The 20,113-nt window shown below is 36.2% G+C and overlaps 1 protein-coding gene across 1 annotated transcript in view; it reads right to left on the reverse strand.

The window, feature by feature from the left end:
• Window positions 1-5,369: 5,369 nt before the first annotated feature.
• NSUN3 (NOP2/Sun RNA methyltransferase 3) overlaps window positions 5,370-20,113 on the reverse strand; it is a 51,736-nt gene continuing 36,992 nt past the window's right edge. The window contains exon 6 of the mRNA XM_057697934.1: window positions 5,370-7,134. Within this exon, the coding sequence (XP_057553917.1) occupies window positions 6,864-7,134 (271 nt within the window). The 3' untranslated portion in view covers window positions 5,370-6,863. The remainder of the gene's footprint in view (window positions 7,135-20,113) is intronic.

The following is a 20,113-nucleotide window of genomic DNA, read 5'->3' on the forward strand; positions in this document are numbered from 1 at the left end:
CTTGTAGGTTTGAAGTATCCTCCAGAAGACAATTATGGATTTATCCATTGGCATTCCAATCTTATTATTGAACCTATTTCATTTTGAAATTTTCCCACACTGTATGCGTGCCTAAGCATGCCCATAATATGGTGGATTTTCTATTTAATTTACATCTTTCAGTCCAATGCACAAGCTTTTGAAAATGGTTTGACTATTCTTTCCATTCACTGTAAAAAAAAAAAAAAAGTATTGCAGCCCAAAATATACCTCTATAGTTTTCAGATAGGAGTATAAGAACAAAAAGACTATATTTTAAACTGTCTAGATCACTTTGAAAACAATAACATCAGGTCTTCTAGTAGGACTCTAGCTAATTATAGAGTGGGAAACACAGCAAGTTACTTTAAAGAGTATCATAACCAATAAGCTGGAACACTTTATACACTGTGATAACAGGTTTCCTCAGTAGAAGTATTCAAATTTTTATGAAGTTAAAGAGGATGTAATTGTGTGTGTGTGTGTGTGTGTATGTGTGTGTGTGTGTGTACCTGTGTGAGAGATCTCAAAGTAAGAGGACCTAGTATGAAATATTAAAAGGGCCCGGATTTCATCCTGAAGGCACTGGGGAGTCACTGAAAAATTTTAAACAGGGTAATGACATAATGGGTTTTTACTGTAGGAAGAGCATTTCAGCAACCGTAGAGGGTGTGGATTGTCAGGTGTGAGGCAGCAGGTGGGAAGATGAATTGTGAAGAAAATTCAGTAGCTCAGGGGACCTTAACTAAGGCAATGTCAATGATGCTAAGAGAGAACAACAAAAAAAGGTAAGACTTGGTTATTATCTAGAAGTGAGAGAGAGGAATAGGAAAAAGTTGAACATAACTCCCAGGTTTCTAACTTGAGAGGCCAGATGAATGGTGGTGCTCCTAAATAAAATGAGAGGGAGTACGCACTAGGAAAGACTGTGGACATTCACTCTGATGGCCACAATTTTTCTCAAAGAACTAAGAGGTGGGAGCATCTTCTGAGAGAAAGGAGCAGAGTGTTTATGCAGAAGAGCTGTAGAGAATAGTGGAAGTTGGGAAAAGTCACTAATGAGAATGGAAAAGGAAGCTGGCCAAGCAATAGTTAAAATTATTAAACAATGTAAAAGTCTAAGGAGAGGCAAGTGAGCATGAATTTGTAGTGAAATCATTCTGCACAGGTGTGTGAATTTATAATAACATCAATCTGCACTAGTATACAATTTTCTTTTTATTCAAACAATGATCAGCCATCTCCGTTCATCAGCAGAAGCATGGACTACTGGACTTTATCTAGAGTTGCAGGTTTAAATATCAGATGTAGTGGAATGCAAAGCATGAAGGAGGTAAAAGCACTGTGAGAAAAAAGTTTTAAGTTATCAACCATAGGGTCCCCGATGGGTGAAGAAAGGAGACCAGGAGAGAAAGAACAGAAAGGGTTTAAAAACCAGGGTGTCAAGGAAATTGGACTACAGTTTTAATAAGAAAGAGAGAGTAAGAAAGCTGGAAGAACAGGAGGTACTGGGTTAAATTTTCCTAAATGGAAAAATTCTAGATCTGTGTTGTCCAAAATGGTAGCCACTAGCCACATGTGGCTATTTACATTTAAATTCATTAAAATTAAAAAATTATGTTCCTTGGTCACACTAGCTACATTTGAAGTGATCAACAGCCATGCATGGCTACCATATTGTCCATATTGGACAGAGCAGATAAAACATCACCATCATATACAAAGATCCACCGGAGAGTGTGGCTCCAGATAATGCCAAATTCTAAGAAATTTCCAGGAGTGTGAGTTGAAGACAGAGGGAGACAAAAGCCATTGGGGGAGAGGCAGTAAAGGAATCAGGAATGTGGGCTATTTGATGGGTTTCCCACAGAGATGTTGAATTCAGCCTGTGGCAGGAGTTTCAATGGGGAAGATACAAGCTAGATGCTAAAGTCGTCATTGAATGTAGGGGGTGTGACCAGATAGATGAACGTGTAAACCTCGTTGGCAGTTGTAATGTGCTTCCTAGGAGTGTATCTGAAACCCTTCATGCCTATCACAGCATCCTTTGCGTCTGAAACATGCTTGACTGACTCAATCTAGACCCAACCCGAGTGATGTTCCAGATCCCACATAAACCTCTCCTGAACCATTCTCCTGGTTCAAAAATCACCTCTGTTGAAACTATGTAAAGTTGCTTCAGCCAACTCAATACTGTGGGGTGAAAAGGGAAACTGCTGAGTTTATACTGTCGGGTTAACTAAATAGCTGAAAATAATGCATGTATGGGCATAGCTATAGCTTCAATGCAAGATTTAACAGACTACCTATTAGGATATATGACAAAAGTAATGGTTTTGAAGAACATAGGTAGTTTGTGTACATCTGTTGTGTTTATTAAACACATTTGTTATAATCTAGGACTTACACTTCAGATTTCTTATGATCAAGAGGGATGGCTATCAGTGAAGCTAGTTACGTTGGCTTTTCATAGCTAAAAATATGACATGAAACAATTTCCAGTGGCATCAGAGCTAGGTGACACCAAGCTTACCTTCTCTTAAGAGTTGACAGCTATGAGCTACAAGCCCACAGTAACCCTGCCCTACTAACATCAGTTCACGAGTCAACACAAGTTCTCCGGTCCTCTCAACCCTCCGTCCCTCACCCCAGAGATTACTGTAATACCAGAATGGGGATAAAGTTTGCCATTTTGCAAAGGTCATTACCAGCTTGTTTGGATGAGTAAATGAACAATCCTCTCTATTACTTAGTAATTATAAGCTAAAATAAACCCAGTTCCTCTTTTCTCCTGTTACCATGGCTCATCCCTCTTAACCATTCCCATTCTTGTTAATATCTGCAATTTTACCCTCACTTGTTTTTTTTTTTTTTTTTTTTTTTTTTTTTTAGAATTAACCATTTTATTTTTTTTTTTTTATTTTTTTTTATTATTATTTTATTTTATTTTTTTGGGGGGTACACCAGGTTCAATCAACTGTTTTTATACACATATCCCCACCCTCACTTGTTTTTAAGAACTAGGAAGAAACTGGGTGCTATAGTCCTGTTTCTTATTTTTAATAGGCTATACATTTTTAGTCTGTTGATTCTGCTAGGTTATATAGTTATTTGTGTGTAATGGGCTCTTCTACAGCAATATGCAGCAGAAAATTCCTTTTGACAAGCCATAGCAAGCTTAACTGAGTCATGACACATGCCATCAAATAGCTTCCAATGAGGCAAACAGTCCTTTTCCTAAGGTAGCATATGCTTTTGCTCAGGTTCCAACATGATTATAGGGTCTCACATGACAAAGGAAATTATTTTCTTCATTGTGAAAAGTTACAATAGGGCATGGAGTTAATATTTGATTGAGCTAGTAAGATTTTAAAGAGGTATATGCTCTATCAAACTTTCTTTGTCCTTAGATCTAGCAAAACCTAGTTTTTAAAAAATCTTAGCATTGAATTAACAGGTAAATTTTTAAGTTAGTTTTTTTCACTTTATAGTTTAATTATTCCCTAATGAGAATCCCAAATCAATTCTTTTTAAATTTTCATTTTATTTTAAATGTCATATAATAAGTAATATTAATAGAAATGACTCTGTCAAGATAGTATTTCTGATTTTCTCCCATTGACTTTGCAGCCTGAAGCCATTCCAAATTCTGACATTACTTTTAATGTTTTCAGGACAGATGCTGTTAGGGCTTTCAGCACAAGGAGTAGATGATCAGCAGACATTTAGTTAACTTGTGAACCTTCATCTGAATATCCTTCAGTTACCCAGGGGATCTGGGTGATATTATAGCTCCAATGTCAGCCTGAAGAGTAACATCAGTAATGGGCATCATCTTACTTCCCTCCCCAATGCAGCAATAAGACAAGGAAAAGAAGACTGTAAACCACTGATTTGAACCATATAAATGAGCTGAACATAAACCGTGCTAACTGCTATATTCGTCCCCAAAGCAAAATTTACCTAACATATAATACAAGTAGTCCCATTCAATTGCATCAAAAGACTTCTTGGCATCTAATAAAATTGTTGCCATTGGTTCCGATTTTCTCTTTGTATTCCAAATGAGTTGCATTAGCCTATGCAGATCATCTGATGCTTTTCTCCAGGCCTAAAGTCTTCTTGGAAAAGGGCCTATTAGATTTGTGATTGTTTAGTCATGTAGCAAGTATTCTGGTGTCTATTATTTTATGCCTAATATCCTTTTATCTTTGCACAAAAGGGTATTTTTCATAATACTGTTAAGGGGGGTAATATGCAATCTTCAGTATAAAGCTGTATGGATATGCAATAGGATAAAGAACTGTAGGCTGCCTTGATTCCAAGCCATATCATATCTGATGCTTTAAAAATTCAGTACAAACCATTTAAATGCATTACATTTATTCATAGTCTATTTCTGAAACTAGGGGTTGCTCAGTGTGCTGATGGCAGAGAGAAGTTAATGTGTTGGTAAGCAACCTAAATTTTTATAAAGCTATTTTGAAAGTAACTCAGTGCCATAGAAAGTAATATCAATTACTCCTTGCTTTTCAATTGACATTGCAAGGCTGCTCCAAATTCCTGTTCTTCAGTTTAGCATCTGCAAAGAAAAGGAAGGCATAGAATACCCCTATGGGAGATTTCTGGATATTGCAATCACAAGAGGTACTTCTTTAAACACAGCCTGAAATATTTCAAAATTGGGGTCTTTTCCCCACGAGTATTAATTAACCCTTTCATGCCCTGAGAATAGGGAACTGCATACAAGGGGAAAGCTGAGCAATGGAGAATAAGGATAAAGCCAGTTAATAATCTTGAGGATTCCTATAACCTATATCCTGTGAGACAGCATAGAGTAGTGAGAAGGACCTGGTCTTTGGGACTAGTTTTAAACTTGGTTCTATTCTTTACTTACCAGTGTAGCCTTGGCAAGCTAGGAATAGCAAGAAACTTGGGTTTTCTCATTCATAAAAGGTGGTCACAATACTCACTCCTGGAGTTGTTTTAAAGTTCAAAAAAGATAACATTTATAAAAGAACCTTATCGAATATCTGATGCTCAACAAATGTCAGATGTTTCATTATAATTACTGCTAATAATAAAGTGAGCTATATATGTATCTATATTTGCATTTTTCAGTAATCATAGAAAGGTCTAAGCCAATAGCACTTTGAGTCTTCAGATTAGGCTTCACGGCATTATGCTGGGAAAATAATGACATTCAACAAAGTGCACTGTGAAAATTTACTTTGTGAATAATCTACACAGAATAAATGCACTTTTTAAACCTACAGTATCTGAAGACAGGATTTCAAAGTGAAAAAACAAACCAATAAGCACAAACTAAACACACACACACACACAAAATCTTTTCCACTATTATTAATCTTCTGTATTAACTCAGTATATCTGACTGAGTCGAAGAGATTCAGCTTTTCTTCAAATATCCTGGTTAGGTATAAAGGGGAAAAAAATGGTTAATGCAATGAAGGTACAGAAATAACATTCTTCCTAGGACTTCCCAGTTCCAGGAACTTCCGAGTTACAGTTATACAGGCTTGCAAAACAAAAAAACAGTAAATGAGCAAATAGCCTCTAGTTTAAATGCACAGAATATAATAATTCAAGAGGATTCAGCTTCGGCAGAATTTTGTATTTCTATAGTCAGAGTTTTGTTTTGTTTTTTTAACTAATTTCTAAATAGAATTTTTGAAATATGCTACATAATTTTTCTTAATAGTTGGAAATACATGTTTGGACTCTGAAGCAATTTTTAGAGAAAACACATGATCAAAACCTGAGGCTAAAACCCTAAGTACGTATACAGAAATGTACACAATATTTCCAGGATATGTGTAAATAAGGAGAGCCACTTAGTAAATGGTATTGAGTTTTGGTGATAGTATAATCCACTCCCATTAGGCATCTCCCTCTTGTACATTAATATGTGACATCATACTCTCAGATAACATTTCATAATGGCGTGAAATAAAAAGCCCCTCCAGATTGCAACTGTAAGATAATCATATTCTGTAGTGCTCATTATGACTGCAATTATGTAGCAAAACTCTCCAAATATAGTTCAGTTATTGCGGTTATTAATCATTCTGGTTTTGTTTCAAGTACTTGCTTTATAGCCTGCTGGATAGACTCCATTTTTCTACAAGCTGAATGTCGAAAGTCAAACGTGCATGTGAATCTGCTGTTCTAATGGCCTTTCAACATAATTTACCCTTTCAATTTGTATTTGTGAATACAAAAAAAAAATGGGGAAATAAAGCTGGTGTCAATAGAGTCACTGACCTTTGCAGTAAACATAAGATAGTTCTTAACGAACAACAACTTGGCAAATGAGAAACCTATTTTGCTAGAACTAGAAATAGTGCTGCTTAAGAAGTTAGTCTCAGAATACCAATCCGTTCTTACAGAAAAGGGAGAAAAAAACTCAAAGAATCTATATATTTGGTAACAAAAACAATGATAAGAGGGTCAGAAAGTGTGAGTTTTTAGAGATTCAAAGCACCAACATTATGGATAGAAGGTATTTCTAAACATTTTATGAATAAAACCATATACTATGATTAATTTAACTACAAAATGCCAGGTAAAAGACAGTAGATTTATTATAGAGAACAAACACCATCTGCACCATCTTAAATCATTACTATAGATATATCTCTAGGAAACAAAAAAAAACACACCTGAAAAGTTTGAGATGCTAAAGTATTAACTAAATAGGATTCCAAACAGACCCAGGAAAAGTGACTCCATTATTATCTAAATGTTAACATGTAGAGAGCCTAGAAAAATAATACATTGATGTGTTATCGATGTAATGGTTCACAAAATGCATATCCCCAATTTCAAGCAGTCCATGATTTTTTCAATTTGGCTACATACATTGGGCCCCAGGCTTTGCCCTTATCTGGAATCACCAATAGCCCACATTCCTGGCCAGTGGGAGCAAATGTGAAGTCTTGGGAGCAAGTCCTTGCCATTTCCTTAATGTCCACAGGCATGATGTTACTGTAGGAGTTTAAAACTTCACTGATCACATCTTGATTTTCTGCCTTGGAAAGTGTGCATGTAGAGTACACAAGTAGCCCTCCAGGACGTAAGGCCTTAATTGCAGACCTGCGTGTAATCAGGAAAATGCAGAAGATTGGTTAGATACATTAAAAAGGAACTATGGGAGCTGAGGGCAAGAAAGCTTACATACTTGAAATTAACCCTACTCTGACTCTGACTGTAACAACCTGGGGTATTTTCTAGCCTTATAACTATTTCTTTCTAATGTATCCCTGGATGACTGGGAAAATGGTAATCAGACCAATCAACACAGGAAAGACAGAGTATGTTTGACTGGTTCATTGTTTTGTTCTTCTAAGGACGGAGGATGGAGGTAGGGCATGGAATAATGGGTTTGTCTTTGAATATACTGAGTGGTACTAATGGGTAAGTGGGAAGGAGCATCTGAATTTCAGGAAAGGGGTTAGGGCTCAGTGATAAATAAAGTCATGGGAATAAACAGGATTTCCCAGGAAAGATGATATGCAGAGAGAGGAGTAATAGTGAATGAAGAGAATAGAGACAGGACTACAGCCACAGAGGGCATAATAGGACCTGCAGAACTACAGAGGGGTTTGGGACCTGGAAAAGCTAGATGAAATGTGACAGGAGTAAAAAGTGAAAACAGCAATAGTAGTTCAAAGCATATGTAAGAAACCACAGATTTTAGACCCCCATGTATGGCAAGTTGGGAAGCCAAGTAAAAAGTTGGAAGGTTTTTTTTAATTGAAGTATAGTTGATTTACAGTGTTGTGTTAATTTCTGCTGTGCAGCAAAGTGATTCAGTTATACATTCTTTTCCATATTCTTTTACATTATGGTTTATCACAGGATACTGAATATTGTTCCTGTGCTATACAGTAGGACCTTTTCTATGTAATAGTTTGCATCTGCTACTCCCAAACTCCCAATCCATACCTCCCCCCACCTTCCCTCCCCCTTGGCAACCACAAGTCTGTTCTCTATGTCTGTGAGTCTTTTTCTGTTTCATAGATAAGTTCTTTTGTGTCATGTTTTAGATTCCACATATAAGTGATATCATATGCTATTTGTCTTTCTCTTTCTGACTTACTTAGTATGATAATCTCTAGGTCCATCCATGTTGCTGCAAATGGCATTATTTCATCCCTTTTTATGTCTGAGTAGTAGTCCATTATATATATATATATATATATATATATATATATATATATATATATACACACCACACCTTCTTTCCATTAATCTGTCAATGGACATTTAGGTTGTTTCCATGTCTTAGCTATTGTGAATAGTGTTGCTAGGAACATAGGGGTACATGTATCTTTCTGAATTATAATTTTCTCTGGATATACACCCATAGTGGAATTGCTGAATCATATGGCAACTCTACAGTTTTTGAGGAACCTCCATACTGTTTTCCATAGTGGCTGCACCAAATTACATTCCCACCAACAGTGTAGGAGGGTTCCCTTTTCTCCAAATCCTCTCCAACATTTGTTATTTGTAGACTTTTTAATGACAGCCTTTCTGACTGGTGTGAGGTTCTACCTCATTGTAGTTTTGATTTGCATTTCTCTATAATCAGTGATGTTGAGCATCTTTTCATGTTCCTGTTGCCATTTGTATGTCTTCTTTGGAGAAATATCTATTTAGGTCTTCTGCCCATTTTTCAATTGCGTTGTTTGGTTTTTTGTTGTTGAGTTGTATGAGCTGTTGGTATAATTTGAACATTAAGTCCTTGTCAGTCGCATTGTTTGCAAATATTTTCTCCAAATTTCATAGGCTGTCTTTTCATTTTGTTTATGGTTTCCTTTGCTGTGCAAAAGCTTGTAAATTTGATTAGATCCTGTTACTTTATTTTTGCTTTTAGTTCTATTGCCTTTGGAGACTGACCTAAGAAAACATTGGTACAATTTACGTCAAAGAATGTTTTGCCTATGTTCTCTTCCAGGAGTTTTATGGCATCATTCTTATGTTTAAGTCTTTAAGCCATTTTGAGTTTATTTTTGTGTAGGGTGTGAGGGTGTGTTCTAACTTCACTGATTTACATGTAGCTGTCCAACTTTCCCAACACCACTTGCTGAAGAGACTGTCTTTTTCCAATTATATATTCTTGCTTCCTTCATTGGCGAATAATTGATCATAGGTGTGTGGGTTTATTTCTGGGCTCTCTATTCTTGGTCCACATGTCTGTTTTTGTGCCAATCCCATGCCGTTTTGATTACTATAGCTTTGTAGTATTGCCTGAAGTCTGGGAGGATTATAACTCCTGCTTTGTTTTTGTTCCTCAGGATTACTTTGGCAATTCTGTATCTTTTTTGGTTCCATACAAAGTTTTGGATTATTTGTTCTAGTTCTGTGAAAAATGTCATGAGTAATTTGATATGGATCGGATTAAAACTGTAGATTTCTTTGGGTAGTATGGCCATTTCAATAATATTAACTCTTCCAATCCAAGAGCATGAGATATCTTTCCATTTCTTTGAATCATCTTCAATTTCCTTTATTAATGTTTTATAGTTCTCAGCACATAAGTGTTTCACCTCCTTGGTAAGGTTTATTCCTAAGTATTTTTTAGGGAAGAGTATGATTTTACAAGGTTTTTTTTTTACATTCCATTTCTGATATTTCATTGTTACTATAAAGAAATGCAACCAAATTATGTATGTTAATCTTGTATCCTGCTACCTTGCTGAATTCGTTTATCACTTCTAGTACTTTTTTTGTGGAATCTTTAGTGTTTTCTACATATAGTATCATGTTATCTGCATATAAGGACAATTTTATCTCTTCCCTAAAAATTGGAAGCTTCTTAATCTAAGAAAGTTGAATAAACTGTTTACAGAGACCTAAGGCCAAAGACCTCCAAACCAAAGACCTCTGCATTCAGCAAATCATAAAGCGACATCACCAGGCAAAAAGTGATCACCCCTAAAATAAACATCCTAGTAATTTACTGTCCCATTATTAAGTAAAAATGTACAACGAAGTATAACTAAGAGACAGAAATGCTTACACAATATGTGAGATAAAGAACAAAAGAAACAAACAAAAAATGGCCTACGAAGAAACAGAAAATTCAGGGAACAAAAGAGATATAACAAGACCTAATAAATGCAGAAAGATCAGCAAAAATACAGCACCCACAAAACAATAAGAGAATGCCATGAAACAGGAGTAAGAAGAGGGCTCTTAGGAATGAAATATATGTATATCAAAATAAAGAATATTTTATAGAAGTGTTTGGAAGTTAAGGTTGAAAAATCTTCCAAAAAAGAAGAATACCAGATTGACTGAAAACAAGACGGGGAAAATTAAGGTCCAAATTTAAATTAATAGGCATACTGGAAAGATAGTACAGAGAACTGGGGGAAGAGGGACTTGAAGTAGTGATAAAATAAGAATTTTCTAGAGATGAAGTGTTCAGATTAAAATAACTCATCAAAAGGCTAGAATATTCATTATAATTTATTCAGCATCTATTATGGTGCTGGGCATTGTTCTAGATGTTGGGTATACATTGAAAAACAACAACAACAACAACAACAAAATTCTCACTTTCACGAAGCTTACATTCTAGCTGGGGAAGACAATACAAAAATAAGTAAGTTTGTCATGGACTGAATTGTGTCCCCTCAAAATTCATGTGTTGAAGCCCTAACCCCCAGAACCTCAGAATGTGACTATACTTGGAGATAATATCTTTAAAGAGATAACTGAGTTAAAATGAGGTCATTAGAGTGAGCCCTAATCCAATATGTCTGGTGTCCTTATAAGAAGAGGAAACTTGGACACAAAATTACAGCGGGAAGACCGAGTGAAGACACAGAGAGGTGACTGCTATCCAAGCAGAGAGGCCTCAGAAGAAACCAACCCTGCTGACACCTTGATCTCAGACTTCAAGCTTTCAGAACTATGAGAAATTTCTGTGGTTTAAGCCATTCGGTCTGTGGCACTGTGTTATGGTAGTTCTAGTAAACTAATACAAAGTATTTGCACATATACATATAAACACATACACACACATAATAATATAAACACATACACACACATATATACGTATGTGTACATGTTTGCATGCGTGTAATTCCCCCAAGCAATCCTCCAATTCTCTGTAACCACTGACTGCATGTCCTACAATTTAGTTCAATTCTGACACCATGCACCTGGTCTCACAAGACTGCCCTTTGAATGGCAACTGCCACGTCCAAGTCTTTGGCACTTCTGACCCATTGGCTATAAAATGGGGGTTCCCACAAACCCCTCCTTGGGTTAAACAGTTTTCTAGAATGGTTCTTACTTACTATGCTACTGATTTATTATTAAAAGGTACCATTCAGGAACACCCACATGGAAGTAAGCCCTCTCCAGGCACATCACCCTTCCAGCACCTCTCCTCCACCCTGAAAGCCCTGCAAATCTCTTCAGCCATGGTTTTTTTTATAGAGGCTTCATTAAATAGGTGTAATTGATTCAATCATTGGCCAGTGGTGACTGAGTTCAATCTCCAGCCCTTTTCCCCTCCTTAAAGAGAAGGAGGGGTAGAGCTGAAAGTTCCAACCCTCTAATCACACAGTCAGTTCCCCTGGCAACCTGGCAACCAGCCCCCATCCTTAAGGGCTGCCCCAAAGTCATTAACATAAACTCAGGTATGGGTGAAAAGCGCTTGTTATGAATAACAAAAGTAGCTCCTTTCACCCTTACCAAAGCCAGATATTACAACAAAAAAAGACATTCCTATCACTCTTATCACTTAGGAAATTACAAGGGTTTTAGGAGCTCTGGCCTGGAACCAGGAACAAAGATGAAATATATATCCACAATATCACAGTTTGCATATTTTTTAATTTAGTGATAGGTTCTATGAAGAAAATTAAATCAAGGTAAGAGGATTAGAAGTGCTTGGATGGTAACAGGGATTGCAATTTTAAGTAGAATAATTAGAACAGGATGACACTTCAGGGAGTGATATCTGAACAAAGACCTGAGGAGGTAAGGAAGTGGGCCATGTTGATATTTGAGGGAAAAGCATCCTGCACAAAAGGAATAGCCAGTGCAAAGACCCTCAGACATGTATGAGGAAGGAGAAGGCCAGTGTGGCCGCAGCACAGGGAGGAAAGTGGTGTTAGGAGAAGATGAGATCAGGGAGCTAAGAGGAGAGGGTGCAGAGGGTCTTACATAACACTGTCAAAACACCACCCTTCTCATGAATGAAAAACATCCACACTTACATGCATTATTGTTAAATTTTATAACTTTGAGAACAAAGGAAAAATGCTAAATGCCTCCAGAGAGAAAAATTGGTCACCTCCAGGGTCCAGGAATCAGTCTGGCATCTATGGAATAGTGCACTCCAAATCCTGGGAAAAGAGCAATTTAAAGAGGATGCTATTTACTGCCACACTGTCAAACAAACATATAGGAGGGAGACAGAAACATTCAGATATCTAATGACTCAGAAATTTTACCTCTAGCAAAATGAGGAGGTAAATCAAGAAAGAAAAGAAATGTGACACAGAAAACAGTGAACGCCACATAGGAGGACAGTGAAGGGAGTGAAGTCCCAGAGTGATAACTGCATGGGCTCCCTTAGAGGGTAACTACTCCAGATTAGAAGGAGAGGCAGACTCCGGGGAGAAGTGAGAAGGGAGAGAAGAGATTAAATGACTGAAAACTGAGAAAACCTTGAAGATTTGGTACATGCACCTGGTCGGGGGCGGGGGGGGGGCGGTATGGGGGAGAGAGAGAGGGAGAAGGAGAGGAAGAGAGAGAGAGTCTGTTCCATCTAACCTGATTGAAAGAAAATTTTCTCAGCATCACTCTGATCACAGCATGGAACCAAAAGAGAAGGAAAATTAATTCTAACATGTTAGTCCATTCCGCAGTGAACAATATTTACAGAATTAAACAATATATATTGGTTATTGGTCCTCAATGTTCAGAATCATCCCATAGACTTATCTTAGTAATGTTTCAGAAAAAGTACTGTCAATCTTGACAACATAAATACAAAGCTGCATGTGTAAGACACTGGGAAGTAGAAGGGAGAAATGTAAGACAGGGTGGGGGTGTAAATATTGTAATATTACAAAAAGAGAAACCAAGAGCTACTGCCCTGATTATTTCAAAAAAAGAAAAAAGAGTAAAGCTTGAAGTGTGTTTAGAGATATTTTCCACCACTAATGGAACAAGAACTGTAGATCTAAGTGTCAAGTACTAAGTTTCCGAGCTGACTAAGGGAGAAACTGTAATAGCATGAGAATACAGGCTGCAGAGTGGTGTGAAGAGGTAAGGGAGGTATAAGTGAGATAAGTTCCAGCAAGAAGTCAGTGCAGGAACACCTCAGAGATATTGCAGGTTTGATTCCAGATCACAATAAAGCAAATGCCACAATAAAGTGAGTCACAAATGTTTTGGTTTCCTAATGCATGCAAAAGTTATGTTTACGCTATACTGTAGTATATTAAGTGTGCAATAACATTATCTAGAAAAACAATATACATACCTTAATTAAAAAACACTTTATTGCTGAGAAATGCTAACCATCATCTGAGTCTTCAGCAAGTTGTAATATTTTTGCAATAATAACATCGAAGATCACTGATCACAGAACACCATAACAAATATAATAATGAAAACTTTGATATATTTTTAGAATTACCCAAAAGTGACATAGAGACACAAAGTGAACAAATGCTGTTGGAAGAGTGGTGCCAATAGACTTGCTGGATGCAGGGTTGCCACAAACCTTCAATTTGTAAAAACACAATATCTAAGAAGTGCAATAAAACAAGGTGTACCTGTAGTCAATGCCTAAAGTTGATAAATAAAATAATAAAGGATAAACATATAGGTTTAGGAGTGACCTGCAGAATAAATAAAGTACAAATAATTATAAGTGGTTGCCTCTGAAGAGTGAGGCTAGGGGAAGAGAAGGGAGAGGTAGGGGTCAGTTGCTTTTAACTAGAAGCTCGTTTATATGTTTAATTATTTTACCCATGTCACATATTTCTACAATAATACAAATTAGAAGGTAGCTATGACAGTAGGATAAATATTAGAAAATTTCCCACAGAGGTCAGTTTTTTTTGTTCTTTTGACTATTAAGAGATTAATTCTCTAGAAAACTCATTCCCTGAGATCCAGAAACTAAAATTGTATGGTACCCAGTATTTCTAGTCTTCTAGTATCCATTCATTGATTAAAAAAAAAAATATTTGGGAGGTGACTACCACTGTAGGCCTACTTAATTTTCAGTGTTTGCTGTTAGTTTCCAAAAAAAGTTTTTTAATCTGTCTTCTTGTCAGTCTCCTAAATATTCTCCACAGAAACTTTTTAAAAAGGCTCAGATCTAGACACCAGAGATGTGAACTGTTAATGGGATAACAGCTTATGGGAGGAAGAATGATGGCCCACAAAGATGTCCGTATCCTAATCCCCAGAACCTTTAAACATGTCACATGGCAAAAGGGTATCTGCAGATGTGATGAAATTAAGGATCTTCAAATGGGAAGATTACACTGGATTATCTGAGTGGGCTCAATGTAATTACAAAGATCCTTATAAATAGAAAAGGGAAGCAGGAGAGTCAGAGAAAGAGAAGTGATGACTGAAGCTAAGGTTGGAGTGACAGGAATGCTAGCCAATGGCCACGAGCCAAGGAATATGGGCTGCGTCCAGAAGCTGGAAAAGGTAAGGAAATCATTCTCCCTGTCTTAGTCTGTTTGGGCTGCTATAACAAAAATACCATAGACTAGGTGGTTTAAATAATAAACATCTATTTCTCATAGTTCTGGAGGCTAGGAAGTCCAAGATGAAAGCACTGGCAGGTTCAGCATCTGCTGAGGATACCTGCCTCCTGGTTCACAGATGACCAATTGTGTTCTCACTTGGCAGAAGGGGGTAGGGAGCACTCTGAGATCTCTGTTGTAAGGGCACTAATCCCATCATGAGTGCTCCATCCTCATAACCTAATCATCTCCCAAAGGCCTAACACAATCATCTTTGGGATTAGGATTTCAACATACGAATGTTCGGGCAACACAAACATTCAGTCTACAGCACCCCCCTACAGCCTCCAGAAGAAATCGCAACTCCGCCAACATCTTGATTTTGAACCTACGACCTCTAGAAGTGTAAGATAATAAATGTGTGTTATTTTAAGCCACCAAACTTGTGGTAGTTTGCTATTAATAGCAGCAATAGGAAACTAACACACACCAGGTTATGGCTTTTTAATTTTTTTTACCGTGGCATACTAAGGCATCAGTAGATTTTGCTAAAATTGTATTAGTTACAACTACACTCATATTGGATCCTTTTCTACTGACTATAGCAATAGGTATAAGATTTTCTTTAAAAAAGTTAGGATATATACAACTTGAATGAAGGTATCCTTAAATTCCCATTAAAAGGATTTATTTTGATCCTAGTTTCACAATTAGCAAAGCCAATGCCTAATCAAGTAAGTATGATTCTTATTACAGTTGTACAAAAGTACATAGAAGCCTCATCATTTACAAACAATATGTTCCTGGCTTGATGCAAATTTAAATTAATTTCTATAACGTTGCCAACATTGGCTGATTCTTCTGCTCTGTTTTCATTCCAACATTCATAATTTATCTTTCTAAAATTAGGTTGGTATGACTTAACTGGCCACATGAATTTCTTAACAAGGAAACTATGTGTGGCAACACAAAGGCTTTTTTACAAATTGGGTTAATCTTAACGTCCTAGGGCAAAATGTTAGGGATTCCTATCAAACTGGTTGCTACCGTCTTGCTGACGATGACTGCCGTTCAAACATCATTTTTGTACTTTTGCTTTTAGTAGTTATAGATTTCAAAAATACCATAATTTTGTATTCAAAGATCAAGGAAAACAGGTAATATGAAAAAAAAACAAAACAAAAAACCTCTCACTCGCAGAGTTCATATAGCCAAGACTTTTCTATACTGAGAATTATTTTATTCCATAGTACCTAGGATAAATCATTTGCTTTCATAACCACTTACATATATTTTGAAATAGCCAATAAGAAACAAGTAATTATTATCTTAATTAATTGTTTTGGATAGGTTTTATCCAAGTCATGAAAAGAAGCATTTTTAAAAGCCTTTTTAAAAACTGTCCTTTTTATTAAGGACAGTTAGACAGTAGGGTGTGAAAAAGGTTGTGTTGCTTCAAGAGAGAAATTATAACAATCAGAGTAGAAGAAAGATACTGCTAAGTAAGTCTTAACAAGCTCAGTAAGAAATTTTAAATTCTGGAGGAGGAAAAACATTTAGAAGTTAGAGAGACTTGAATAATACTAATAAACTGGAAAAGTTGTGGCAATGACCACATAAAAACATAAGTCAGAGATACTAGAAACACATATCTGAGTTATCAGATATAGACTTTAAAATGTGATTAATGTGTTCAAGATTGTCGATAACAAGATGGTGGGGGGAGTCTAATATATGTGTAACTAATTACCGAAGGACAGAAAAGAGTGGGGCAGTGACAATATTTGGACACATAATGGCTGAGAGGTTTTAAAAACCATTCATAAGCAGAGGCTACCACAATAGTTCAGACATGAAATACAGAGGGTAAGGGCACTGGGCATAGAAAGAAATGGCAAACTGGTATTTACAAGCTAAAAACACTACACAACCAAAAAAAAAAAAAAAAAAAGTCAGGAATAGAGAAGAAAAGCATAAAAATGTTGGATCTGGGATCTGGAAGAAGGCAAAAAGTTGCTCTATGCTTACGTAAATTTCTGTGCCACGTAGGGGTTTTTTTGGTTATTGTTTTGTTTTGTTGTTTTTTTAATAAGGGGAGGTAAAACTAAACAACTAACTAAGCAACATCCATTTTGGCATAATGGTATCCTCTGCTAACCTTTTCCAAATGAGCTGTGTACCTTGGCTTCTCAAGGACTATAAGTCTCATGGCTTAACAAGATCCTGAATAATAGGGTATTTTTCACTTGTGCTATAACACTATCTATATTGCATGAAATTACAAGCTGAATTAAGACAGGCATTCTTTACTACTGAATTCTAACTGATGGCAGAGAGATGGTCAGCAGTGATTTCTAATATTTATCAGTAGAAGGAAGAAAAAGATGTCATGACTACAGTAGAGGAAGCAAAAATATTATTTTGATCAGATTAGGTGGAAGCCTACTATAACACTTTGAAATGGGAACTAGTATACATTATCTTGGGTTTTATATATTATTCGACACACAATGTCCAGCTATAATGCAGAACTGGGGGAAGTACTTCTATAGGAAGCAGAGTTGCCACATAATACAATCCCTCCAACGTTTCCCCGAAACATATATATTACCCTCAGAACCCTCTCGCCTAAGTGCTGATCAGGCTTAACCCTACTTGAAATATGAAATAAGATTCTATCTCACATCGTACTGTAGGAAATAAAGCTGATCTTGATTAATGGTGTAGGATAAAATACAGTGGTAAAGGCTTTTGTCACAGTACCCCTAACAGAGGAAGAATGATGGCCTTCTTGCCACAGAACGTATGCCACATACCCTGTTGCTTTACGGCAGACACTAGCTGTACAAATTTTTCCAAATCTTTCTCTTTCAGTGTGTTATGGAATAGACTGAAATGCATTTTGTACTTAAACCACCTAGTTAATGAAGCAACTCAAAACAAAACATATTCTTAAAAAAGAAACCATTAAATAGAATATAATGTTAAATTAAATTTTACCCATTTACAGATACAAAACCTTACTTGATATTTGGCAGTTCACAGAGTAGACCTCAATAGTACTTCAGATGTACTATCTCTTACATGTCATCGTGAAATCTAAAAAGTTCTGCAACAGCTTTTTTCTTAAGTTTGTGGCAGATTCATCTGGCCTCAAAATCTGACCTAAATTGATGTAAGGCTATTTATGGTAAAGACGGAGCCCACATAGTATAACTACTCAGTCATTTTGCTGAAACATATTAAAGTTTGATTGCAGGATGCTGCCCCAGATCTTACTAAGGGAAGTGGGTGGTGTGATGTAACAAATACGTACTATATCACCTTAAAAAAAAAAATCACAATTCTGAAACACATCTGGCCTCAAAGATTTTGAGTAAGATTTTGGGCTTATATTCTAGATTCAAATGAGTTACAATGTAAAGCTAAATAAAATATATTCTGTACTGTATCTACATGATAAGCTAGCCACATAGTTATCTGATGAGAATTTAATTTACTTTTTTAAAGTAAATAATTTAAATGTTAACTTTAAAAAGCATCAGATAGGCAAATCTGCAATCTATATGCAGAACCCAACAGTATTTTCTTATTCTAACATAATGTAAGAAAAAAAGCTAGATTATTTTGTGTTCTCTCAATACACCAAGGGTTCTTCTCCATCACCTCCTTCCAAAAGTGTTTGGATTCGTATGCTTGTATTTTTTAAAGAACACGTTACACAATCAATAATAAAGCCATTTTTTTCAGGAGTTCATTTTGTCTTTTTTTTCAGTGCTTTTCAATGAATTTCTCTATCCTTGAAAGATCTTAGAGAAAAACAGAGAATCAAGCCCCAAGAGACATTTAAAATACTGGCTTAGAAACAAGGCAAGAACACCTTGCTTTCCCAGCAAGAAAAAGGGAAACCACCTTTACATTTCCAGACTAGTTCACATCGTCTTCCAACTACCAACTAATAAAGTACAATGACCAAGGGAAAAAAAAGAAAAATGATTACCTGACTTTAACACCTTGAAGAAAAAAAGAGTATTGCCTTACTGAAAACGTAAGTTCAATGACCTTTAAAAACTAAAAACAAACAACAAAACAAAACAAAAAAACCTCTAAAACATGTTGGAACCCTGACAGCCATCAAAGTTCCAAAGCGAGGGTATTTCAAACCTAACCAAAACTGAAAATATGATGCAGCGTGTCCTGTTTTTCTTTTGGCAAGTCTCTGAGTCTCAGAGAATGTTATTTTTACAAATAGCTACTAAAACAACCAAATGCATTTGAAAATATAAATTCCATTTTCTGGTCTATTCTTCTGGTCTTTGATTAGAAATTTGACATTCTGTTGGAAGGGTCAGTGTTAATTAGATCACTAATTTTAACTGTTTTTTTAATTAAAAACAAAACAAACAAACAAACAAAAAAACTGAGGCCAAACTGCAGAAGAAAACAATCAGCACAGCAATACTGCCATCTTTTGACCAAAGCAGAAAAGTGATTTTTCTCTCCTTATATTGATTCTTTATGACTTACCATTAAGGAATAAACATCTTTTTATGTCTTCCTGAAACATGTTTGAAGTTACAGGCACAGTCTCCTCCTACAACAACTTCTGGTACAGAAGTAAAACAATCATAGACGTCTGTATTCTTGAAAAATTCAGATTACCAGTACACACTATTGTGATTAATATATATTTATTCCTCATCTTTCTTCATATCCCTTCTATCACCATTAAAGCATCAAGGCAACATCTATCATCCTTTCAGATGTAAATACGGGGAAGCAATCAAGTGAAATAGACTTAAAAATCCCTTTATTGACACAATATTAGCAAGCTTGTTCCCTTCATCTTAGAAACTCTAGCATTAAACATTTTTTTAAACCAAGTAAGAATATAGTAATTTTTTAAGCTCTTTATTGGAATATAACTGCTTTACACTCTTGTACCAGCTTTTGAGGTACACCAAAGTGAATCAGCTGTATTTATACATATATCCCCATATCCCCTCCCTCCCGCGACTCCCTCCCACCCTCCCTGTCCTGGCCCTCTAAAGCATCACCCATCATCGAGTTGATCTCCCTCTGTTATACAGCAACTTCCCACTAGCGATCTATTTTACATTTGGTAGTGTATCTATGTCTATGCTACTCTCTGACTTTGTCCCAGCTTCCCCTTCACCCCCCCGCCCCCCAACTCCGTGTCCTCAAGTCCATTCTCTACATCTGCATCTTTAAGAATACAGTAATTTTAAAAATTTTAAATGAGCACAGGAGCATCAATCCTACAATTGGTCCCTTGTAACCATTTAGTATTCAAGTAATGTTTCAGAAATTCT

This window comes from Hippopotamus amphibius, chromosome 10 (genome assembly GCF_030028045.1).
Source record: "Hippopotamus amphibius kiboko isolate mHipAmp2 chromosome 10, mHipAmp2.hap2, whole genome shotgun sequence".
NCBI lineage: Eukaryota > Metazoa > Chordata > Mammalia > Artiodactyla > Hippopotamidae > Hippopotamus > Hippopotamus amphibius.